Genomic DNA, 25,785 nt, shown 5'->3' with positions numbered 1-25,785 from the left:
GAATATAGGCAATGATAGCTGTACAAAAATTTTGTATCACTAATCATTGCAGAACCGCATGTCCATATGTAGATTCTTTTAGGAGTGAATTCCATGCTTTTAAAGCCAGTTTGGTGTAGTGGTTAGGAGTGTGGACTTCTAATCTGGCATGCCGGGTTCGATTCTGTGCTCCCCCACATGCAGCCAGCTGGGTGACCTTGGGTTTGCCACGGCACTGATAAAACTGTTCTGACCAGGCAGTGATATCAGGGCTCTCTCAGCCTCACCCACCCCACAGGGTGTCTGTTGTGGGGAGAGGAATGGGAAGGCGACTGTAAGCCGCTTTGAGCCTCCTTCGGGTAGGGAAAAGCGGCATATAAGAACCAACTCTTCTTCTTCTTCTTCTTCTTCTTCTTCTTCTTCTTCTTCTTCTTCTTTATTTACTAATTCTGCTTACTAATACATTTTAGCTGAACTGTAGCCAATCAAACTATGATTTTTCAAAGCTGTTTTAAATCTACATATCTGATCAAATTAATTAATTAATTAATATTTATATACTGCCCTCCCTTATGGCTCAGGGCAGTTTACAATGAAAATCCATGGTACAGTACAAGGAAACATCATGGTTGTGAACATATAATGTTTTTAACAGCAGAACTTGTAACAGTAGAACACTTAATAGTTTTAACATTTTAACAAATTTACCAAACCCAGTAATACAGCCCACTTGCTAGGGCTGATGGAGGAAATCGACTATTGAATAAAAATTCTCTAGATAGTGGCCTAACATTTTCAATGCCATGGTATTATCTGAACTTTAAGCTGATCTTGGGGAATGAACCTGGATTAACAACACGTTGAATGCTGACCATATGTCCTTTCATGAGACTGCGGTAAACATGGTTTCTGAGAAGTCAGGCATTTGAGAAGAAAACAGAAAATAAAGCAAACCAGGACTGGCCAGTCTGGAAAATTGTGTGCATTTTGTGTCCTGCAATAAACTCTTTTAAAGCTTTTAATAATTAATGTTCATCGTTGCTATGATGAAATAGTAATGCCCTCCTACTCACTGCCTCAAGAAAGGGTAAAGCAAGATTAAAGCAGAAAGAAATGTGTCCCATTTCATATTTGAGCCTTTGAATGGTTTTAGCAAAACTATAGTCTTCCTTTGTGCATGCATGATTTTCAGCAACTGCTAATCTTTGAAGTGACTTCCTGCTGTTTATCAGTTAGATTTGCAAAGTAATACTCAGTGAAGATCACTGAGTAGGGGTGTGCAAAAAAAAATTCGAATTTTCCAGGTTTGCGTATATAGAACCCCAACATATTGATATTTCCCAATATTTCCAAATCCCAGTACTGGTATGGTATTCAGATTTTTTATTAATGTTTATTTTTTCCAGCTCCATTATACCCTTTGGGGACCATTATAGTCAGTTATCACCATCACTAATCACTAAACATTATAAAGTTGAACTTGCGTGCAGACAACTAACTCCTTACCTGATTGACCCTCCCTGGGGTTGTGCCGCCAATAGAGAGAGAGCACTCTTCCAATGAGGGCCAATCATAGGGCTTATCTGTCCTCTTCTTCCTCTTCCTGCTGCTTGCTGGGTGGAAGAGGCACTGGCCTCTCTGAAAGACCCTGCTACTGGTAAGTTGCCCCATCCTCAGCCTCCTCCTACCCTCTATCTCCCTCATGCAAGGGAGGGAAGCCAGTTGGTTTCAGGTTTCTGCTCCCTGCTGGAAGAAAGCACAGACAAGCTGCCAGGAATTCAAAGAGAATCAGTATTTCAAAAACTGACTGCCAAGGGACAGACAGAATGCAATGAATGTCTTAGGTCAGTCCAGTGAGTCAAGGGTTTGTTGAGGCAGTCCAAGGGCATCAACAGAACAAGCCATTCCACAACCCAGGCCTCCCAGTTTAGGCTGTCAGCAGTCTCTCAGTCCTTACTCTGTGATGACTCATGTTCTTCTGCAGTCAGCAACTGTCTTGGTGTAATGCCTTTTAGACTAGAGCTCTTTCAGCACATGACTGGCACCGTTTAACTGGTTCAGGTGAGCTGACATGAAAGGGAGCTGCAGCTGGGGGCTGGGCAGAGGAATGAGGAGATCCTGCAACAACTTAGGAATCTAATCCCTGGTTTGTCTGCAGCTCCATTCCATCCTTCTGGTCAGGGTTCTCTGGCTAGGCTAAGCTCTTATCCAGCTGAGGCGAAGTTGGGAGCTCCTAGCAAGGCTTTTCCTCTAGTAGTCCTCCCTAACAGGAGCAACTCATCCTCAGCCTTTACCCACTCTTCATCGCCCCCAGGAAAGGAAGGGAAACCAGCTGCTTCCTTCGACTCCTGTCTTGGTCTCAGGTTTTAGCTTTCTGCTGAAAAGCAGCACAGACAAGCTGCCAGGAAGACAGAGAGGGTTTGTTCAGGCAATCCAAGGGCATCAGCAGAAGGAGCAATTCCACAACCCAGGCCTCCCAGCCTTGTTGATATAGGCTGTCAGCAGCCTCGTAGTAGTAGTAGTAGTAGTAGAGGAAGAGGAAGAGGAAGAGGAATTGGTTCTTATGTGCCGCTTTTCTCTACCCGAAAGAGTCTCAAAGCAGCTTACAGTCGCTTTCCCTTTCCTGTCCCCACAACAGACACCCTGTGAGGTGGGTGAGAGAGCCCTAATATCACTGCTTGGTCAGAACAGCTTTATCAGTGCTGTGGTGAGCCCAAGGTCACCCAGCTGGTTGAATCTGAGGGACTGCAGAATCAAACCCGGCTCACCAAATTAGACGTCTGCACTCCTAACCACTACACCAAACTGTCTCTCTCTCTGTGATGACTTACAGTCTTCTGCAGTCAGCAACTGTCTTGATAACATGGTGTGGTTTCAATAGAGAGGGAAAAGGTGTCTTTAAATGGATTCTCCAAGCTGTGAGTAAACTCTAAATGTATTTAAAGGGTTTGCAGTAAGTTTGCCTGGGAAGCATTTAAAGGGACTGCAATCCCTTAAATGCCCTTTAACTTGTGGTCCTAAAAATCTCAAATATTTTTGGGATATGGGGGGTTTGGCCATTTCATATGGACAAAAGAATACTCAAATCTATATCAGGCTGAAAGAACGGCAGAAAAATACTGATATTTTTCAGATTTCATTATGGTTTAGATATAGCTGAATGCACACCCTCACCACTGAAACCATAGGAAAGATTTACTTGCTTGACTTTTTTTTTATGAACTGCTATGAGTTTGATTTCATGGGAAAAAACAATGTATATATATATTTTAAATAAATAGCTTTGAATTTAATTTAACATTTGCCAAGCCAAACTAATAGTGCCCTACTTGTTCCTGGAACACCTATCCACATTGATCCATGCAATGGTCAACCCTAGGCTAGACTTCTGCAACTCACTCTATGCAGACCTACCCTTAACTTTGATCCGGAAACTACAGCTGGTCCAGAACACATTGGCCAGTGTCCTCACACCAACACCATGGAGGTCCCACATCCAGCCTGTTCTACAACAGCTGCGCTGGTTTCCAGTTGAATTCCAAACCAGTCTTAAGGTTTTGGTAATTACCTTCAAGGCCATATGCAGTCTGGGCCCAGTGTACCTGAGGGACCGCCTCTGTGCCTACACCCCTCAAGGAGCTCTGTACTCTGCCACCTCCAACCAGCTAGTAATCCCTGACCCCAAGGAAGTCCACTTGACCACAACAAGGGTCAGGGCCTTCTCTATCCTGGCCCCCACCTGATGGAATGAACTCCCAGAAGATATCAGGGCCCTGACAGAACTAAAACAGTTCTGCAGGGCCTGCAAAAGGGAGCTCCTCCATCAGGCATTTGGTTGAGGCTGATTGAAACTAAACACCATCTACTGGACCCCCTGAACGTCCCTCCTCTGAACACGTACTATGGATCTGACCGATCATAGGTCTGTTTTCTCTGTCAGAATGTTATTTTATCTGTTGCTGTTATTGTTACTGTTATTTTTCATTCGTTATAATCACTGGGTTCTTGTTCACGTTCTATATGAACCACCCTGAGCCTTAGGGGAGGGCGATATACAAATGTAATAATAAATAAACAAATGCACACACACCCAAACTTGTTGCTCCACTTAAGAGACATCATATATAGTTTTTATGTTGGTAAACCCTGATTTCTGGAAAACGTTGAGGAAACCTGGGAACATGCTGGTACAGTGGAATAGCAAAAAGAAAAAGAAAAAAGAAAAACCCTATTCCTTACTTAAGTGTTGGGTTGGTTTACAAATTCTGTGCAATTGTAGTTACTGATTCATAAAACTTTTCTTTAAAATTCTAGTGTCACCAATCTTAAATACTGGGGACGATGCGAGCCTGTGATTTCAAGGACTCTTCAGTTTCTAAATGATCTTTCTGTTGGATATCCTTTTAATTCTGTATCTTACTCATGGGATAATTTAGAAGAAAGTAGAAAGTATGAGTCGCTTTGTTTCCTTTTTTTCATGTTAAACCATGTTAATACCTTTGGGAATATTTAATATTTAAATATTAATTTGACTTGACCTTTTGTGCTCACAGTGCAATTTCAAAATGTTGTCTTGCTGCCCCCCCTTCCTCCCCCCCCCCCCAGAGCTTTCATCTCAAATTAATCTAAACGTTTCTGGTTGCAGTTGCATTAAATTTGGAGTTGGTGAAACGTGGGGAGCAAGTGGAAGCATTTGGGCTCGACTCAGAAGTACTTTAGACATATGCCGAGATGTCAATCATCCTCTTGATTTGATTGGGCTCGGTTTTGCCTAAAGTATAACATAACCAAAGACTGAGTAGCAGGACTGTTAAGCAGCTGGGTTCTGTCAAGGTATAATATTATCATCCTGTTTTTTTCCTCTTTCAATTTCCCATCATAATTGATAGAAAACCAATATCTGTTCTGACATCTGCAGACATTTGTGGAAATAGACAAATGAAAATGATTGTCACTTCCAAATGGAAACTTAATATTCGGAACTAAGGGTTTGATCCAGTCTACCACAGGCACGCCCCCTGCGAATCATGAACTTCTCATGAGGCATAATTGAGATCTGTTGTCCTCTCTCCTGCAGTGTTCAGGTCCAGACATTTAGTATGTGCTGGTCATTATGGAAAACTGAAGATTTCTCTGTGCCTGTCCTGTGCTTCTCTTGGTCAAGGAATACATACTTGATGCTTGCAGGTTTTGACCAGTGGGGAAATGCGAATGCTCACTGGTGGAATTTGGGGGAGAGGCTGCTAAGGTTCCTTCCTGTCTCTCTGACTGTTCTTTGGGGAGGTAAAACTCAGAGACCAACACAGTCGCTTAGTCTATCTTGCCAACTCCAAAACATCAGGAAAGTAGTAGGCAATTTTTAAAGAATATATACTTTTGCCTGGCAGAGTATTACCAGACATTCATAAGCCATCTCCCTGACAACAAAAATACAATAGCACCAAGTGTCCGTACCCCACTCCAAGAGGGAACACCATCATCCCTGAACAACGTTGTTTGCTGAAATGAAATCTCCACACGCTTGATAAGATTAAAAAAGAGGAAACAGCGCTGTCGGAGGAGGGCGAGGAATCCAGATACTCCTGAGAGATCAACTGTTCACAGGTTCCACAGTTCCTCTGTAAGTCATTCTGGATAATGGTGTGCATTGGGGGCCAAGGCTTACAACAGTGGTTTTCAACCATGGGGTCGCGACCCCATTTGGGGTCGCATTGCCCCTTATCTGGGGTCCCCAGGTTGCTTGCCACCACCGCCACTGTGGCGGCAAGCAGCTGTGGTAGGCGGCGGGCAGAAGTGGCAGCGGGGAAAAACTGTACCAGGCAGCTGCAGGCAGCAGCGGCGAAGAGCCAGCAGTGGAGGAGCCTTGCTGCCGCTGCTGCTGCCATCGCCCACTGCCGCTTCCAGACGCTGTCACCTTTCCCTGAAGGTATAGGCTAGGCCCGCCCTGTTGAAATGTTCTTACCATCCTGTAGTCATGCCACACACATACATTGGGATCACCCTCCTCACATAGGGGCACACACACCTTATAAGTCCTCTTTGCCACTTCCCCTCTTCTCCTTGTGTCTGTACACCAGCCAAGGACTGAGCTCTGAGGCAAGATCAGAAGTCTACACTGCCATTGGCCAATGCCCGGCTAGATCCCGTCTGCAGGATCCAGGTAGCTTGAAGTGAAACTGATCAATACCATGCACTGGTGGGAAGATCCTTTTGTCTGTGCATGTTGCGTTTTCGGGGCAATTTTTGGTTTAGTTATGACTCGTACCATCATGCTGGGGTCACAACAAAGAGCAGATTGAACTCCCAGTGCCTTGGTCTCTGAACCCACAGATCTGACACCCCTGTTCTACTTTGATGGTGCAAGAGCAGATCCATCTAGCAGTATTGGTTGAGACCACTGGAATCCTTGATTCTGGATGCATCTGAATATTTAAACGCTTCCTGTCCCTGAGATCTAAGCATGAGCTTAGATTTGGGCTGCTGGGATTTCTAGCACCCCTTCCCAGCAGCGTCCCGACATCCTTCACTGTGCACCTAAGGGGGCAAGCCCAGCTTGATCATTCAACAGGTAGAGCTTGTGCCTACTTCTGATTGAACGGATGAATCACATGAGATGATGGTAAATGTATGGTGAGGCGCTTCTGCTTTTGCCATCAGAGACAATCTGTATAGGTTGGGAAAGCCGCGTTAACCTATGTGACAAGGATGGAAGAGAATAGGTTATTGGGTTGCATCACTAAAATGTTAAAAGGGTAAAAATGATTTTTTTTCTTGGTATTTTCTTGCACAGTAGAGTTCAATAAAGTAAAGGTCAACCAGAAATTTTATTTTAAAGAGCTTTGTTAAGATAACCTGTTTTCTTCCCGTAAAGGTAGAGAGCGTGTCATTGATAGTTCTGTTATATGGAGATGCCAGTTTTGTCGGGGGGAGGGCTTATCTGATTTTTCCTGAGTATAGCTTGGCAGCATCTCAATGGCTGACAAACTTCTAGGTTGAGAGACCGTGGTACTGAAATTTCAGGAGCTTCTCTAAATGAGCGTGTTGTATTCATTGTGTACACTAGTAGTAGAACAAAGAGATTACATTCAGCCAAAAGGTGGTGAACCCAATGTGACAGTGATAGCCTGTTTAGGTCCAGGTTACACTGAACATTATACCGCAACACATATTTTAGCAACACTAGTTGTAGTCTTTTTATGTTTGTTTCTGCTTAGTGTTGCCCTCCATTAGTGCACAAGTCATAAACATCCTGTTTTTCTCCTGTTAAAAGCTCTATTTTTAAAAAAACCTGGTGGTGGTAGGTAGTATTGATGGTAGTCTTCTACCATCAATAGTAGGTGGTAGGTGGTAGGTAGTCTTCTTAATGTGTCCTACAGCAGGGGTAGTCAACCTGTGGTCCTCCAGATGTCCATGGACTACAATTCCCATGAGCCCCTGCCAGCGTTTGCTGGCAGGGGCTCATGGGGATTGGTGTCCATGAACATCTGGAGGACCACAGGTTGACTACCCCTGTCCTATAGAGCAGGGGTAGTCAACCTCTTGCTGTACAGTCTTTATCAGTTAACCCAGGGGTAGTCAACCTGTGGTCCTCCAGATGCCAGCAAATACTGGCAGGGGCTCATGGGAATTGTAGTCCATGGACATCTGAAGGACCACAGGTTGACTACCCCAGCTATAGAGAAGATATGCCTTGTATTTGTATGAAAGGAGATGCTCCCCTCTGGGCCCCCGCATTTGGGCTTTCCTCCCCTTTTTACCAGACTGAAATCCACAATGTGCTTTTTGCACTGAGTCTGACGGAGGCAGCCTCCCATCATGCTTTGCTCCATTCCCCTTTAAAAAAAAACTGTGTTTCTTGAAAAATGGTGCCTACTTGCACCTTTGTTTTCATTGCACCCCTTAATCCCACCATTTCACACAATTGATCACCTCCTCCCTTTCCCTCCAGTGCCCTGAAAGTATTTTTTTAAGCCAGTTTTAACAGTATAATATTATAACAATGCTTTGTAAGACTGCACGAAAACTTAGAAACAGTGTTTTAATACTATCACCCACTTTTTAAGGCAGATTTCTCAGAACACGGGGAGGGGGGACAGTGATGGAAAGGGACGGGCCCAAACAACTCAAAATGGCAGGCGCAGGGAAAAACCCGATTGCATCCATTTCCTCATTGGGCAGCCCCAAATTAGACCCCGTTAGACCTGCTTGAAAAGCTGAAATCTGGTTTTCTGGGTATTCCTTTGCTGTGGGGCAAGTGGGGGGGGGGGGAATTCGGGACTGGACCTGAAGAAGCAAATGTTAGCATGGAAACAGACGGGAAAAGACGACCCTTTAAGAATGCAACTCCGAACGATATCGCCAGTGCGGAAACAGTCTTAGTAGCTTTTTCACAGTGTTGCTGATGCCAATGACATTGAGATTTATTTTGAAAAATTATTTGAGGGTCAGCTTACGGCAATGGCCCAGCACTGTCCCTACATTACTGCTCTTTTAATTAGCATTTAACAAGCCTTTGAAGAGCTCTCTCAGTGTAGTTGACTGGAATAGGACAGCAATGACCTTCCAGCCATTAGCAGTACCAAGGATTGAAGTCTAGCATTAGTCTGATGTAGCACTATGCTAATACATTTTTTTTAAGCGTAGCATTGCTAGGCACGCACCCCAAAAAACTGTGGGCAGAGCATTGTGTCAGAGGCATTACGGCAGCATAGCGGGAGACGTAGTCTGAACCTGGTATGAGAGGGAAATAATTGCAATAATGGATTTTCCTGTGCCGTGTGGAATATTTGTTGCAAGTGCAAACTGAGCAACACTCACAATTGCAACATGACCACCATGGGGGGGAGACCCTTTGTGTAGAATCTGCCCAGGTTTAGGGAGCAGAATAAAAGGTACCCCCTGTGCAAGCACCGAGTCATGTCTGACCCTTGGGGTGATGCCCTCTAGCGTTTTCATGGCAGACTCAATACGGAGTGGTTTGCCAGTGCCTTCCCCAGTCATTACCGTTTACCCCCCAGCAAGCTGGGTACTCATTTTACTGACCTCGGAAAGATGGAAGGCTGAGTCAACCTTGACCCGGGTGCTGGGATTGAACTCCCAGCCTCATGGGCAGAGCTTTCAGACGGCTGCCTTACCACTCTGCGCCACAAGAGGCTCTAGGGAGCAGAATATGGAGGTGTATATTGCTCTCCATCACCCATTGCATGAAGATCCAGCCTTGATATGGATCCTCAGTTCCGGTTAAAAGAAAACCATGTATATTCCTAAGCTGAATTTGAGAAATCTTCCTCACATTCCTATGGCTACTTTCATTAAACTTGGTTTAAAACAAAACAAAAAAAGTGACACCATTAGTTGCACGCTCATTTTAAGGTTAGGTAAATCTTGTCCTAAGGAGTTCGCAATTAGGGCGGCGAGAACATAATCGCACCTATTTCATGTTGGTTTCAGTTGGGGAATCAGGACTAAGGGCTCAAAAAGACATCATGGAAGAACGCAACTTTTCAGAATGATATTATTTTCAAAGGAAGCCGGAGATTCTCAAGATGCTGAGTTGGATGTCCACTTCCGTGACCACGGTCAGTTAGGCAAAATATTCACAGCTCTTGCTGCTCACATCTAAAGATTTTCCCCAGCTAAGCACTTTAATTAAACATCTTTGGTTTTGATCCTCTTTCTTTTCTCCCCCCCCCCATAGGATCCCCAATAATTCCATAATTAGATTGCCACTCCCTCTCTCTCTCCTGGAATGTTTTCTGTCTTCAGATTCTTTAGCATTCTCTGTAGCTGGTGCAGATTGGAACTCCCTTGTCGCCTGCATTTCTATAAGGAAGGCCTTCTTTCTGTATATCACACCTTTCACACCTGGATTCCATTTCTCCTGAATATTAAGTATATGAATGGCTCAGAGTTCCACACTGGCACCACAAAACTGGAGTCCCACCCAGAGTGAGGCCTGCCATATAACACTTTTAATTAGGTTTTGCTGTCAAGTAACTGTTTTACTCTTCACCAAGCTTTTACTGGCATTTAAACCTGTTAAGTTTTTTATTTTTATTTAATATTATTATATTTATTAACTGCACACGCTCAGCCGTCTGACTCGTTCAGTGTACAACAATAAGATCAGTAAAAGCGATACATGCCCCTTTCACCACATTAGTCCCCTGTAACCCAGCTCCTCCAGAGGGTAAGTAGAGATGGAAGAGAAAGAGGAGGGGCCCCAAGATCATCCTTGGCCAGGCTTCAACTAAATGCCTGGCGGAAGAGCTTCGTCTTAGAGGCCCTGTGGAACTGAGACAGTTCCAATAGAGCCCTTAGCTCTTCTAGGAGCTCATTCTACCCGGTAGGGGCCAGGACTGAAAAGGCCCTGGTTGAGGCTAGGCATAGTTCAAATAGGTAGAATTTCTCAATTTTTAGCAGCTTTTAGCAGCTTTGGCTCCTTCTCTTTTGTCAAGGCTGAACTGTTATCTGTTTGTTTATTCTCCATCCCTTGGTGGCATATAGTGAACTGGACGATAATCTCTGAGGAAAGCCTTAAGGGCAGAGTTAGAACCATCACCACCCTACTTGGTAGAGTGCATGCTTTGCAGATGGCAGGCTCATGGTCAGTCCTCGGATCTTGTGAGCAAGACTGGAAAGACCTCTGCTTGGGACCTTATACCCTTGATCAAGGGTGGCCAAACTGTGGCTCTCCAGGTGCCCATGGACTACAAATCCCATGAGCCCCTGTCAGTGCTGTCAGGGGCTCATAGCAATTGTAGTCCATGGACATCTGGAAAGCCACAGTATGCCTACCCCTGCCCTTTGCCAACTACAAGAAAATTGGTTTTCCCTTAGTCCTGGAGCTGGGTGTAAGGATGCATCTGCCAGTTAGCATAGTCCTGGGCTAGATTAACAGGCTGGTTTGCTTCTTTAGGGCCGTTTCATTTGACTCTATATTCTGGGTAACACCTCCCCCCCCCCCCCAGCTGTCTTATGGGAATTGCTATTCCATTCATCCTGATTCTATGTGCAGGCATGCTCACAGAGCTATGCTTCCCTCTTTCCCTCTTCCATCCAGAATAAGCTATGTAAGTCATTTTCAAGTTGACAGGTAACTTAACTATGTTATAGAAAGGACCGCGATGTGAACAAAACTCCCAATTTGTATGCAAAACTGGCATTAGCTTTGCCAATGAGATGATTTGGGGAGGGGAGCGTCTTTGAAGCAAACAACACTTTGAATAAATAAAATTCAGTTACTTTATTCAATGTATTTTGACCCCCCCCCCTCCAGTACTGCATCCTTTTTTTTTTCTTTCCTAGTTTAGATAGCGTAGCCTTCTGGAGCTAGCCGAAATACCATTTCACTTGACTCTCATGTGTTAGTATTAGTTAAGTTTAAAATTGTGTTCTTCTGGCAAATGAAAAAAGAATTCAGAAGTATTAAGACACCCACTTTTGTGCTGGAATTTAATATGCAACTTTTTATTGGAAAATAATCGTCCTTGTCTGGCAAAATCCTCCATGCAATATTTCTGTTAGTAGGCATAATGTAATAAAGGCAGGGAGGGCTATTTATCACAACAAATTTTGAGGATTTCAGGATTCTTTTTATTATTTTAATATATTTCTTTGGTATTAAATCAGAAAAATGATAAATTACACCTGTCGAGGCTGTTTTTCTTTCTTTCTTTTGTTGGAAAATGATGTACAACCCAATTTTGCTGGTCATTTTGGCTTTTAACAATGCGTATTTCTCCTCTTCCCCCCCCCCTCCCCTTCCCCATTTTAAAAGCTCAGCCAATAGATTTTTTTTTTTAAAGGAGAAAACTGAAGTACTTCTTATTTCTTCCATATGAAGTCTTTTATAAATACTTCCTGGTATTGCGGACTTTGATCTTTTAAACACGATGTTGTTTTTTGAAAGCAGCTCGGTGGTGGTTCAGCTAACTGCGCAAAGCCCTTCTGATAAGAACGGTGCCACTGTGGTAGACTCGCACATGAGCTTTTCGTTACGTCTTGGAAGTGTTGTGTTTAGAGACCACGTCCGGGGGGCCCATTTTCAGCACACAGGGTACATTAAATTGTGATTAATTTGAAAGGCTAAAAATAATTAGTTTAATTTAAATGCCTGCCCATTGCTTAATTCACTCATATGCATATAATTTCCTTTCCAGACTCAAGCGCCACACGTGCCTTGAAATGGGTACTTATCTTTTATTATGCAGAAGAGTTATTTTATTTCTGCAGACATTCTGTAAGTTGAAAAAAAAATAATCATAATTTTAGGAAAGATTAGACAAAAGAGCAAAAACTGGAGAGGGGGGCCCCCACCGGAAAAGATAAAAGGCAACTAGTGATTTGTGTGGCTGTCTTTGTTTTTGCATTATTTTAACAATTATTCGAGGCTTGCATATTTAGAAATATATTAGCCCAATTTGATTTTAAGGCTGAGTTATTTGAATTATAAATCATTATGTCCCTTCTAGCTGATCAGTCATGGAGTAGCTTTGAATTCATTTACATAATAGAATGTGTTAGTGTTCCCTTTATGTCAACACAGTAATGGTGCTCCCTCTTGCATCCTTGGTTGTTTCTAGTAATTAACTTTATCATGACATTTCCTGCAAAATAATAATAATAATATTCAGTTGCATCAGTGTAAAGCACGTGACCACAAAGTCTTTCCACAGTTCTGGCAGTTCTGCTTTCTAATTTATTTATGTTCGTCATTGTAAAGGCTTTCTTTAGATTTAAGAGGAATGTAGTATAAGGGACAAATGTTCACAGTATATAACATAATCATTTCAACTGATACTCAAATTGGGCCTGCAATAATATTGAGTTGTATACAGATCTACGAGAGCCTCTTGTGGCACAGAGTGGTAGGGCAGCAGAAATGCAGTATGAAGCTCTGCCCATGAGGCTGGGAGTTCAATCCCAGCAGCTAGCTAGAGGTTGACTCACCCTTCCATTTTTCCGAGGTCGGTAAAATGAGTACCCAGCTTGCTGGGAGGTAAACGGTAATGACTGGGGAAGGCACTGGCAAACCACCCCATATTGAGTCTGCCATGAAAACGCTAGAAGGTGTCACCCCAAGGGTCAGATATGACCCGGTGCTTGTACAGGAGATACCTTTACCTTTATACAGATCTACATGAGCTATACAGGAGTTTCTACAAATTGTTTTGAAAAAAAGAGATGTGAGCATGTAGAGGAGAAGAGTTTGGGTGTGTGAGGAGGATCAGCCTTTCTCAACCTTTCTTCTATTGAGAAACCCCTGAAACATTCTTCTGGCTTTGTGAAACCCTAGAAGAGATGTCAGCAGAGCATACCTCCAAATCACACCTTCGGAAGTCACATGTTACTAGAAGTGGCATCGTCCAGACACTCCCACTGGATGTGACATCACACCGGGCCATGCATCCTCCACTCTGTCACCCCCTGCCACCACCACCCCAATGCAATTAAGTTAAAATGAGAGTACTTATCTCTCCAGACTCCAGTTGCTACAATGCATGGCAAGCCTTGGCCTGCAATTATTTTTATGACCAGGACCTCTCCCCTTTCCAGCCCCTCCAGGCCCATCATTTTCCATTTTGAGAGGGGGAGGTCAACACAACCATGTATGGTCATATCACCTGATAATTTTTTTAAAAAATTAAAAATGTATAAAAATCAATTAACTTCAAACCCAACTGGAGAAACCCTTCCGGGCCCATCGGGGAACTCCAGGGTTTTATGAACCCCTGTTGAGAAAGCCTGATCTAGAAGAATTATTTAGATAGATAATGGTAAAAATAACAGCCACAATCCAAGCTAGACAAATACTTGGTCCTGAACTATAACCAAGATACAAGGAAAAGATTTGATTAGTAATTGGTTACAGGTTGATACAGGATGTTTCTTGCATCTGGGAAGTTAAAGTCCACTGATATTAAAAGTACCTTGAAAACCCATCCCAAGTTTAAATTAATTCCAGTTTGCAATGTGAAATCTCTCAGCTGAGACCAGTTTGTCCATACCATCCGAACTCTTCATATATTCCCCACCCACTTTTCAACATTTATATTTTATCCACAAAGATTGATTTTTATGACATACTTCAGTGTATCCGCTGTCATCGATAACACAGAGTTAAGTGCTTCATACTACATAATATGTAATTTGAGACAGGATCCTTTGCTTTATTCTGTATCTTCCTTGATGTAATAAACATCAAGGTAGGGGTCAATGTCAGGACTATGGCAGTTCCTTTCTTTCTGCCATAACAAATGAGGAAGTGACTATTTAGGTAAAGTGTGAAGGGGGAGATGGGATGAAGATAAGTTAAAGGCTCTGGTCATTGAGGCCCAGAGACCCCTGCAAGCTTCCTGTCCCTTTGCACCTGAAGACCTTCCCCACACCCACACATAATCAGGATATCAACTCTGCTGGGATGGTGGCAGGTCAAGAGTGCCTAAATGTTGTTGGTCCCTCCTCTCCCTTCTCTACCAGAAATGACAGGAGTGCATGTGACAGGCAGGTTGTTGATGTGTGGGATAGTTAGGGTGTGGCCCGACATGTGCATGGCTGAGCGTGGCTGGATTACACCCTCAGGTGTCCTTGCTGGAGAGTGCCTTTAATACCTCTAGGCATGTGTGGGCCAGAATGGGTTTGAAGAAGAGGGGGAAGTAAGGTCTGTGGGAGGGACTAATTAGTGGGAGGACTTTAAAGGTGGCAACTAGGCACATCTATGGATGTTGCTGCTAGAGGACTGGATACCCAGTAACCAGGATGAGTGAATAAGACTCCATTGTTGAGTTGCCTGTAAATCTGTGAGAATCATTCGATTTGAGTCTAATTGGGCAACCCGTGGAGTGACGACCTCTGCCCATCTAACTACGGGTGGTGACCCCGTAGGTGAGTGGGGACCTCACAAGACACTGGTAGATGTTTCCCATGAGATTCTTAAAACTCTTTATAATGCCTGGTATTTATTGTACATTTATATAGCTTCCATTTCTGTAAATTGATCTCTATCATAGAAGCTCGTGTATAATTAGCTAGACGTTCTTGTTAGTTTATTGTAACCTTACTTTCAGCTTTTGGAGAGTGGCCATCTAGTCTTTCCCTGTTTCTATCAATATTTTCTAAAAATTTAAAATATGTCCTCTTCTCTCTTCCCTTCTATGTAGAATATTAAGAATATTAGATACTTGTATTGTTATATTCCGCAAAGCATTTCTGGCCAGTATATTTTTAAGCTCTTTAAAAATGGTATCCTTTAATATACTGCAGTTTTACCGTCTCTGAGGACTGTAAGAATAAAATTACGTGTGTGATAATATTCAGACTATCGGCTAATGTTATTTCCCTTAACCTCAAGTACTTATATCCTCCTTAAAAAGCTTGTGAAAATAGATGCTGTGAAGTTCATGCTGCAGAATCATACGGTAGGTCTTATGGGTTTCATTTTTTTCCAGTATTCAAAATTCACTAAAAGTTTTAAGTGATTTTGACTTTTGTCTCCTTTATTCCACCAGAGTAAACACTTTCCTTTCTTGGGTGCCACTGATAATTACTGTCTGAGTGACCTTCGGTGTCGAACAACATTCTATACTGCACTTACACGCCTCCTCATGGTAGATCTAGGTAAGGGCTTGTTTAGAGCGTTCCTCCATCTCTTCCTGAAACGAGAAGATCCCTCAAGATTGTTAAATAGTAAGTAATTCCTGACAGCATTGATATTTGTTCATAAATCAAAATAATGCTATGCCCAGCAGTACTTAAAATATATTTATGGCGGCATTTGAGGTCTTTGGTCCATTGAAGCTGTAATTTAGCTACTGGCTTCGGATTCAAAACTAAATGCTCTTATTAGGAAGTCAGTCTAATTGAACTCAGGGGAACTGACTTCTAAGTAAGCATGTTTAGGATCAGGCGGTGGAGTTATAAAAGCATGAGCTTCGGACACAAGATCAATTCTGTTTTCACTGAAGAACCCACATTCTGGTCAAGTGTGCTGTGCCAAGAATGAAGAGTTAGATTTAGAACGTCCTGCATTTGTTTTCATTGATTATAGGTTGCACTGACGACCTCTGACACTTCAGAATTTCAATGTAAATGTGCTCTATTAAATATCAAAACGTAGAAGCTTACTCAGCAAACTACGGAATCTAGCAGCCCCCTTATCATAGAAGAACAAGAAAAGGCACAGTATGATCTCTAAACTTCCCATATAACCCTTTATATTTTTATTTTATTTTATTTTATTTTATTTTATTTTATTTTATTTTATTTTATTTTATTTTATTTTATTTTATTTTATTTTATTTTATTTTATTTTATTTTATTTTATTTTATTTTATTTTATTTATTGTGCTTTAATTTATACCCCGCCAGTCATGATAATGTCGCCTTTTAGCGGCTTACAATGCAAAATACGATCACAAATCCCCATAAAACCCATTAAAACATTAACATCCCTGAAATACAATATCAGTACCAAAACTCGATGATGTGCGCAATATCCCAATGGCGGTGAAACTTTAATGGCCCAGAAACCCAACTCAGCTGTATCCAGCCTGGCCGGTAGCATGGCCTCACCGATGTAACACCAATATAAACCTGCCAGTTTGACATAGGGCAGCATAGGGCGGGACCCACTGATCTTAATCCCAGTCATTCCCCCCCCCCCCGGCCTCAACCATATGCCTGGCAGAAAGGCCCCGTCGTACAGGCCCTATGGAACCTGGATAGTTCCATCAGGGCCTATAGCTCTTCCAGGAGCTCATTCTACCTTTGTCGAGGCCAGGCAGATGTCCCATAGGCCCAGGACCACCAGCAAATTCATACCCGCAGAGCAAAGAGCCCCTTATGAAGCCTGGGCACCTTAGGAAGAATCATATAAAACATATTAACAATTATCTGCTTGCACATGAAAGCTTACCCCCAGATTAAAACTTTGTTGGTCTTAAAGATGCCACTGGACTCAAATATTGTTCTGCAATTTCAGACTAACACAGCTACCCACCTGATTCTATAAAAGTATATTGTGACTGTTTTAAAAACATTGAAAATATACAAAAACAAATGTGAAATAATATTAGTTTATCATCTCTTCTGATCTGTATGTATCTGGTTGTAACAGTCACAATATTGCAGTTCTATTATGTTCCCACTGGATTGTGCCATTTATTTTGTTGATATACTGGGGGGTTTGTATTCCTGCACAGACCTCCCAAATTTTGTTTTGTTTTAAAATTAAAATTCTACTGTTCTGTTTTAATGTTGTACACTGTCATGAGAAGGCTTGCCTGGAGGGTTATATATAAATCAAATAAATAATAATAATAAAATCTGTCCTACAAGCCAATTTAGAAATGATGGAGGTCAACTTCATATATAACAGGGGAGGGATTTGATTTTTATGTCAAAAGATGGGTGATATGAAAGGCCATTCATTGCCCAAATTCTTTTTTGTTTCCCCATTGGGCTCCAATATAGGAAGCGAGCCAGACTGTGAGATAAATGTCCTGAATTGACAGAACATGAGGTGTTAAGGTTAACAAGGAGATCAGGGTTCAGTTTCCCTCTCTCAGTGTACCCACTTGTGGCAAAAATTGGACCTTGTAGCCTGTGACCCACCACTGGAACCTTTGTCACGTCTTGTTTGGCCCTAAATTACCCTGATACAAGAGATGTGAAGCAGCTGGTAATTGGAGGGAGGTCATCTACTAGATTACAAGAAGACACTAAAGTGCCTTCTTGAAAGGAAGCTGGCATTTATTTTAACTCAGTGAGACTCTAATAATGTCCTCTCACAGTAGGTCTTAATAAGCCAAGATGGCCAAGGATCTAGACTATTTGTCTACATTATCCATGGCAATGTGTCAGCTTCTCAGAAGGAAACAAGCTGATAGGTATCCAGACAACTGTGGTTCACTCTCCGTTCCAAACACAAAGAAAATCGACCAGAAATTGTACCACTACTTTTTAAAATATGCCACAGGAAGCTGCATATAATTCTGGTTTTTGCTGATTGGAACAAGGGCTCAACAGACACCATAACTCTGCTCATATTCTGTGGGAACCAAGAAGACACTGTCCTCTGTCACTTTCTACATGTGTCCCTTTAATATGAGAACACTGGTGTAATCAGTCACATTAGCCGCAAATTCTCTTATTGCCCATGATGCCTCAAATGGTTCATTTATCCATTAACCAATAAGAACTATATCTTGGAGGACAAGGAAAAAGATGGCTAAGAAGTATTGTCTCATTAGCCAAGCTGCTCTTTTATTCCAGAGCCTACTTTACTGTCAACAAGCAACCATAGAAATGAGTGACTAAAGTCCACAGAGGCTGTAAATCCAGTAGTTATGTGAATGTCCAAGGATCCTCGCCCACTCCGAGGATCTGTTCCATGAAAATGCACACTTTCCTAATGATCTGATCCTAAGCGTAACAACTGTGTCCAGCTTCAGTGTGAAATCTCTTTAAAAGCTATGTTGGAGTAAAGCTTGATTAACATGCCAGATGTCAGAGGCATAGGAGTCATTCCTTTAATTGTAGAGGCAAGATGAAAGTCATTCCATTAATTCTAGAGACAAGTCATTTCATGGGCAGGAATGCTGGAAGACAAAGCAAATGAAGGATGAGCTCTCCTAAAACAAGAGCTCTTGCAAGCTCAAGCTATTACTATTCCAAAAAGAAACATGGCAGGAGATCCCATGTGGATGAACAGAGAATTCCATGGAAAGGGAAGTGCTCAAGAAATTAGAGAGAAGGATATATCTCTAAAGAAGGATATGTGAGGATTGCTAGGTTAGCCATTAGAAAGGCTAAAACTCAGAGTGAGCTGAGGTTGGCCAAGGAGGCTTGCTACGACAAGCAAAACTTCTTCAACTATGTGAGGAGCAAACACAAAGTAAAAGAAGCAGTAGGTCACTGTTGGGTGGAAATGGAGAAACTTGGACAGAGGATTGAGAGAAAACACAAAGGCTCAAAGCCTATTCTGCCTCAGTTTTTTTTTCCATGAAAAGAACAGACTTATTTAGAGATGCTAATAGTCAAGAAACGATATCTGGGCTGCTGATTGACATGGACAGAGCGGTTGTTTATTAGCATCTGACTGCATTGAATGAGTACAGATCTTCCAGGCCAGATGGTGTGCACCTAAGAGTGCTCAAAGAACTCTTAGGTGCACACCATCAGGCAAGACCTAGAGTACTCTGTGCAGTTCTGGGGGGGGGGGGCTCACTTTCAAAAAGGATGCAGAGAGAATCGAGTGGATGCAGAAGAGAATGATGAGGATGATCCAGGGCCTGGGGAACAAGCTCTACGAGGAAATGCTTGGGAGACTTGGAAATGTTCAGTCTGGAGAGGAAGAGGCTGAGGAGAGACACGATTGCTCTATTTAAGTATTTCAAAGGCTGTCCCTTAGACAAGAGCAGCTGTTCCTGTTGTCAGCAGAAGCAATAATGGATTTGAATTATGGGTGGAAAGGTACCAGCTGGATATTAGGGGGGTGGGGCTATTTGTTTTTTTTTTTATAGTCAAAGTAGCTCAGCGGTGGAAGTGGCTGCCTCGGGAGGTGGTGAGCTCTCCCCCACTGGCAGTCTTCAAGCAACAGGTGGATGAACACTTTCATGGCTGCTTCAGACTGATCCTGCATTGAGCAGGGGGTTGAACTAGATGGCCTGTATGCCTCCTTCCAACTCTGTGATTCTGTATCACCTTGTGATAGGTTGAGGGACTTGGGAATGTTCAGCCTGGAGAAAAGGAGGTTGAGAGGGGACATGATAGCCCTCTTTAAGTATTTGAAAGGTTGTCACTTGGAGGAGGGCAGGATGCTGTTCCCATTGGCTGCAGAGGAGAGGACTCACAGTAATGGGTTTAAACTACAAGTACAACGATATAGGCTAGATATCAGGAAAAAAATGTTTCACAGTCAGAGTAGTTCAGCAGTGGAATAGGCTGCCTAAGTAGGTGGTTAACTCCCCCTCACTGGCTGTCTTCAAGCAAAGGTTGAATACACACTTTTCTTGGATGTTTTAGGATGCTTAGGGCTGATCCTGCGTTGAGCAGGGGGTTGGACTAGATGGCCTGTATGGCCCCTTCCAACTCTATAATTCTTGTGATATAGCCAGGGAGTTTGTTAGGAACTGGTAGAGGTGAGGGGCTATGGCTCAGTGGAAAAGCCTCTGCCTTGAATGCAAAAAGTCCAGGTTCAATCTCAGCATCTCCAGTTAAAAAGAACTCAGCTGCAGGTGATGTGAAAGCCTCCATCTGAGACTCTGGAGAGCTGCTGCCAAGCTGAGCTAGGTGGACCAAACACCTCTATCAGTATAAGGTGTCTTCGTATCCTTGATGGAGTGATAGTGGCTAAAGGAGGTCCACAGTCCTGACTGAAATGACCTAAAATAGTGGAGTGCCATGCAAACAGAATGCAATACAGCCATAGAGAGAAGGAACTATTTTTTTCATGGCGCCATAATGAAATAGAAATTATCTTTTGGCTCTTACCCAGAAACAAGGCTGCGTGAGACCTTGGAGATTAAACTGTTGTCTTTTCTCCTGACATGCAAACATACTAGGTGCTGACCCGCGTTGGCTGTAGTTTTAATCTTCAAAGGAATATCTGGCATTTTTTAAGGAAAGCAAATAAATACAGGCAGCCATAGGAAATGGTTACAACATCAGTAGAAGAAGAAAAAAAACCCTGGCACGGCTGGCAAAACCAACCCAAAAATTCCAAAGTCCATTTAAATGTTGGATATATTATTCTGCATACACGCAACAAGGTTCCAGTACTGAATACCTTGCTTCACCTCCCCTTTGTCATGGCATATTTCATCGAATAAGAGAAGAAATATGGAAAATACAAAAAATGCAGAGTCATCACAGTATCTAAAAGCACAGTTATCCTATGCTGCAGTGTCTTTTTCTTCCACTGATTTTTTTTAAGGAAAGGCAAATGCTAATTCCTGCCCCTTGACTATAAACAGTTGTCCACTTGTCGTGTTGTCGTTTTCCTGCCGCTCATGCGTAACATTGATACATGGCAAAGATGCTTCTTCCTGGAAGTTTAGGAATCCAAGTCACACCACTCATGCCAAGTCAGATCCCTGGCTTATCTAGCTCAGGCCTCTCTGCTTTGACTAAGAGCGTTAGACCCTAAGGCGTTAGACACAGAAATGTGTTTCCTTAACATCTTAAAAATACAAGTATTAAGCGTAAAAAACAAGATTTAATCAAACAGTAAAATAGTACCATACAAATGTCCTCTAGGGCGGTGGTCCCCAACCACTGGGCCGCGGAGGCCCTAGCACCGGGCCATGGCTTCCTCTCCCCGCCCCCGCCCCCCGCAGTAAGAAACTTCCCAGGCCGCAAGCTTGCGGCCCGGCAAGCTTCTTACTGTGGAGGGGGGGAGAGGGAAACAGGGCCGCGCACGCGCAATGCGCATGCACGGCCGGGCTGCACATGCGCAATGCGCGGCCGAAAACGCGCATGCGTGGCAGTCGCCCTTCCTGCTGCCGCCGGTCCGCAACCTGTAAAAGGTTGTGGACCACTGCTCTAAGGTAACAAAAATCTGAAAGGGGGGGGGAATCTGAAAAGCTCAAGGGAAACAAAGAACTTAATCCAACTAAGGAGATCTGAATTTGCTGGACAGAGGGTGCCGATAAAAGATGTAAGCATGGATCTTTCTTCAGGGTCAAGCAGTTCTTTAAGTATATGAATCCCCGGTTCTGAAGAACGCTATATGTCCCAACCCGCCATTTGGGGAGGGGGGAGTTGGTCTACATAATCACATATGGTCATATGTAGTAAACGTTTAACAAATATATATAATTCATTAACTCTCACCCATTCAGGAAACCCATCCAACGCTATAAAGAAACGCCAGGATTTCACAAAACCCTTATTGAGAAAGCCTGGTATACAATAAGGAAAGCATTTCCTTATTGCTAGAAAACACTAATAGGAAAATTAGTAATAACTGCATGAGTTATTAGCTAGACAAATGCCATCAGATTGAAACCATTATACTCAGGAGGAAACATAAAAGGAACCAGCCTGAGATCCTTGAAACAAGTTTTAAGCGGGTAGCCATGTCGGTCTGAAGCAGCAGAAAAACTTTTGAGTCCAGGAACACCTTTAAGACCAACAAAGTTTTATTCAAGGTATGAGCATACTGTGACATTGTATCTGAGGAAGTGTGCATGCACACAGAAGTTCATACCTTGAATAAAACCTTGTTGGTCTTAGAGGTGGCACTGGGCTCTAAATTTCTTCTCCTTTAAACAAGGTTTGCTTGACCCATAAACGACTAACCCAACTGGTTCATTGGAGCTCAAACGGGTTCGGTTTGTGGTTCGGCTACAAATGTCGCCTCATTTTTGCAGTTCATGCCCATCCCTAATAATGATCTTGACGTTTCTGTGGGTTTGTTTGTGCTTGTGCCCCAGGGGCAATTGACTGCTTCGTCAGTCTCTTAATATGATTCTACTTTGTCCTTGTCTTTTTTCCCCATAGGAGAAGATGAGGATGAGTTTGAAAACTTCATGCTTCCCCTGACGGTTTCGTTTGCAACCTTAGCTCAGATATTCAACAATAGCTTTAAACAAGATGAAGCAAAGGTGGGCTGCACTGAACTATGGGGGGTTGGGAAATTTACTGGCTGCAGACTAATAGCGGGAGTATTTAAATAACACAATGGGCACTAGTTAAATAAATGGAAGTCACTTCAGTAGAAGACTGTTCAGCATGGCTGGGTCACTGCCTCATTTCCACCTTTGCCCTTAGATGTGCTCTCTTCATAATATAAAGATCCTTGCATTGAAGCTACTTGGGGTATGCTGCTTGTCCCATGTGGAGAGGGTAAGGCATTGAATCTCCACTGCATGTGAGAAAAAAGGAAAACGTGCAAGTGAGTAAGGAGAATGGGGTAGCAAGAGTACCCTACCTTTATTTCATCTACTTGATACATCGGTCACCTCCCTGCCATTGTGCTGGATGCATTTTGCATTTCCAAACGACGGCCTGCAATATAATGCGGTCCAAAAGGGGACAGTCAAGGGGGAGAAAAGCAAATAAATACAGGTATTTATCCTTGGATCCTGACCAAAAGGAACAACCACTGCCTAAGACTGTTCTTGGGAGGGGAGGAGCCAAATGGCATTTGGCCCCAGGCAAGCCAATAAAGAGCTGTCTCACCTCTAACCTCTGATGCAGCCAGATACTTCGCCCTGCCCTCCACACACACTTTCCGAAAGTCCTGCTCCGAATCCTAATCCACATGACTGGTGAGTGATTCTGGGTCCTTCACGTGTGGATTTTTATGTGCACGCACCCTAAAGTTCTGGGTGCTCAAGGGGAAAAACTGAATATTATAGATCGCCATGCTGGAGAGAGAGCGTTACCGCAGCCTTGCCTTTAATTTGAGAATCTTGCGAGTAAAGCCTGGGACAAAATGTGGTAGAAACCACTCTACTCCACAGCCAGCCCCCTCTTCTCCACCTGTGACGATTTCGTGAGATGTGATGTCATCATACCATGTACGTATCAGACCTGCCTCTGGTGGAAGTCAGCATGTAGCAGGAATGGAGGCATAACGTCATGTCCCCTATTTCGCTTATTAAATGTTAAAGTGGGGAGAAATGGGAATTGGACATGTGGGGCTTCCGTATTTTGCGACAAGCAGCAGTCCCGGCCTCTGATCACTGTCTTTTGATTGAGACTGAAGGCAAAAGGTCAGGGTCTTCTCCTTGGGAAGGCTTGGTCAGTTGTCTATTAAATACTTGAGTCTTCCGCGGACGTTTCTTTTCTGTTTATTTTGCCGGGGCAGGGGGGGGAGGGGGCGGGGTATGGATTTGCAGTGATGCTGAAATATAGTAGATAAAACGCCGCATGCTTAGAACATCCCTTTCCAAACCAGAATTTAATATATAAATCAGGAGTTTATTAAATGGCTGGGCATATATGTATAAATAGGAACTAGTCTTGAAGTATTGCGTTTTTAAACCGAACAAAGTGATTAGGATAACTGATAGCTAAATAAGGTTTTTATGTGCCTGTGGGAGCCATATTAGAATTGATTTGACAAGTCAGTTCAGCTGTGGCAACAGTCATATTATCTCGCACAGCATTATGTTTTATTAGTAAAATCCTTAAGTGTAGCAAGCTGTTTGTGTCAAAACAACAGTATATTTTAGGGAGGAGAAGCTTCGCTAAGTGGAAGCTGCATCATCAGGAACGGAACGCATTAGCATAGTATTACATTAAATAGATTGCCTTCCACGATTATGAGCAAGCGGTTAACTGTGCACTCTAGAGTGGCTATTTCAGATCACGTTGTGTAATATTCCTAGCAGCTCTATCAATATATTTCCCCCCCCTTTAATGTTCTAAAATGTGATGGGGAAACTTAGTAATGTCACCGTTGATTTCTCTCTCTCTCTCTCTCTCTCTCTCTCTCTCTCTCTCTCTCTCTCTCCCTCTCCCCTCGCCCACCCCCACTGTGGTGTCACTTCCTGAAGGCCCAGGCTAGGATCCAGAGCTGCATGTTTATCTTCTTGTGTGCAGAGAGCGCTTGGTGCCATGTGTGTGTTTGTGTGCGTCCACCAAGGGTTGTGATGCAGTTCAGGGAGATGACGTGGTGGAGACAGGGAGCCAAAAGCCCCATGGCTTGGTTGGACACAGGCCCTTGTCTGCCGCTGAAAGGACTCGCAGGAATGTAAGACCACAAATGGATACATTTGCTAACTATCGCTTCTAACGTAACTCCCGTGGGGAAACGAACTTGCTGCTTTCTGAGAAATGAAAGTTTATTATATTTATATACCGCCCTCCCTGAGGGCTCAGGGCGGTTTACAGAAAACAGGAGGAGATTCTGGCGTATCGATACACAGTAGACTTTAGAAGGTTATTTATTTATTTATATTCTGATTTGTATGCCGCCTCTCTCCAACAGCCTTGGGGCAGCTCACAGCAGTAAAATTTTAAAAAACATACTAATATAAATCTGAAAATACGTGAAAACATATCTCTGGTGCTCATAGCCTGGCAAATTAAATTGCGGCCAGGCGCAAAAGCAGGACAATGGGGATTTGGCGGACGGGGGCGGGCACTAGATGCTAATAGACCTCAACCAGGTGCCATCTTACATGCCCTTCGGAACTTTGGGAGCTCCACTTAAGCTATTAATATCCGGTTTTGCTTCAGAAGTAACATTGTCTAATTCTATATTTGTGTATGCAACTAATTTTATTTACTCATTCAGCTTCTATACCCCCCTCACTGTGACGTCTCACAGTGGGGTACACAGTACAGAGAGAACAAGGAAATGCATTAAGCATTTGCAACCCTTTGAAACAAAGAAATAGAACACTCATAGATAATGAATGGCGTATAACAAATGAACAGCATATAACAGATCAATAGAGACCTATTGAGCGTCGGTGTTGAAGTTTCCTGGCGATTGGGTCAATTATGGGGGGTCCTCGTCGCTGCCCTTTAGAAAAATGTGTCCTGTTATTTTGTAAGCAAAGACCATTGTTCCAGGCGTCAGTCTGAAGCCAAAAAACAAGCACCCAAGGTGGGTTTAAAATAACCTGGACAAAAAGGCTGTGGGCTTTCTGTCGTCGGAGGATTTTACCAGCACCCAAAGTCTCTTGCCCATCCCGCCCTCTCGTTTGCTCGCCACCTTCTTACTGGGGAAATTTTAATGGAGTTCCAGCGAGATATCCCTAAACTAGCAAGTTCTTAATGACCCTGGAAAGTGATTGCTTTGATTACACTTTAACGGTATTTGCAAATAAAATCACAAGTAATTAAGGG

General features: G+C 43.1%; 1 protein-coding gene across 2 annotated transcripts in view; it reads left to right on the top strand.

Moving 5' to 3' along the window:
• Positions 1 to 25,785, top strand: part of RANBP17 (RAN binding protein 17) — a 270,399-nt gene that overhangs the window by 157,167 nt on the left and 87,447 nt on the right. For both annotated transcript variants that reach the window (XR_013226934.1, XM_077312908.1), the window contains exons 16-19: positions 4,294 to 4,374; positions 15,335 to 15,398; positions 15,489 to 15,597; positions 22,483 to 22,586. Coding sequence is in view for 1 of the 2 variants with exons in the window: in XM_077312908.1 (XP_077169023.1) it covers positions 4,294 to 4,374; positions 15,335 to 15,398; positions 15,489 to 15,597; positions 22,483 to 22,586 (358 nt within the window). In the remaining variant the exon portion in view is untranslated. The remainder of the gene's footprint in view (positions 1 to 4,293; positions 4,375 to 15,334; positions 15,399 to 15,488; positions 15,598 to 22,482; positions 22,587 to 25,785) is intronic.

This window comes from Paroedura picta, chromosome 1 (assembly GCF_049243985.1).
Source record: "Paroedura picta isolate Pp20150507F chromosome 1, Ppicta_v3.0, whole genome shotgun sequence".
Taxonomy (NCBI): domain Eukaryota; kingdom Metazoa; phylum Chordata; class Lepidosauria; order Squamata; family Gekkonidae; genus Paroedura; species Paroedura picta.
This window is presented reverse-complemented; position numbering and strand designations above follow the sequence as displayed.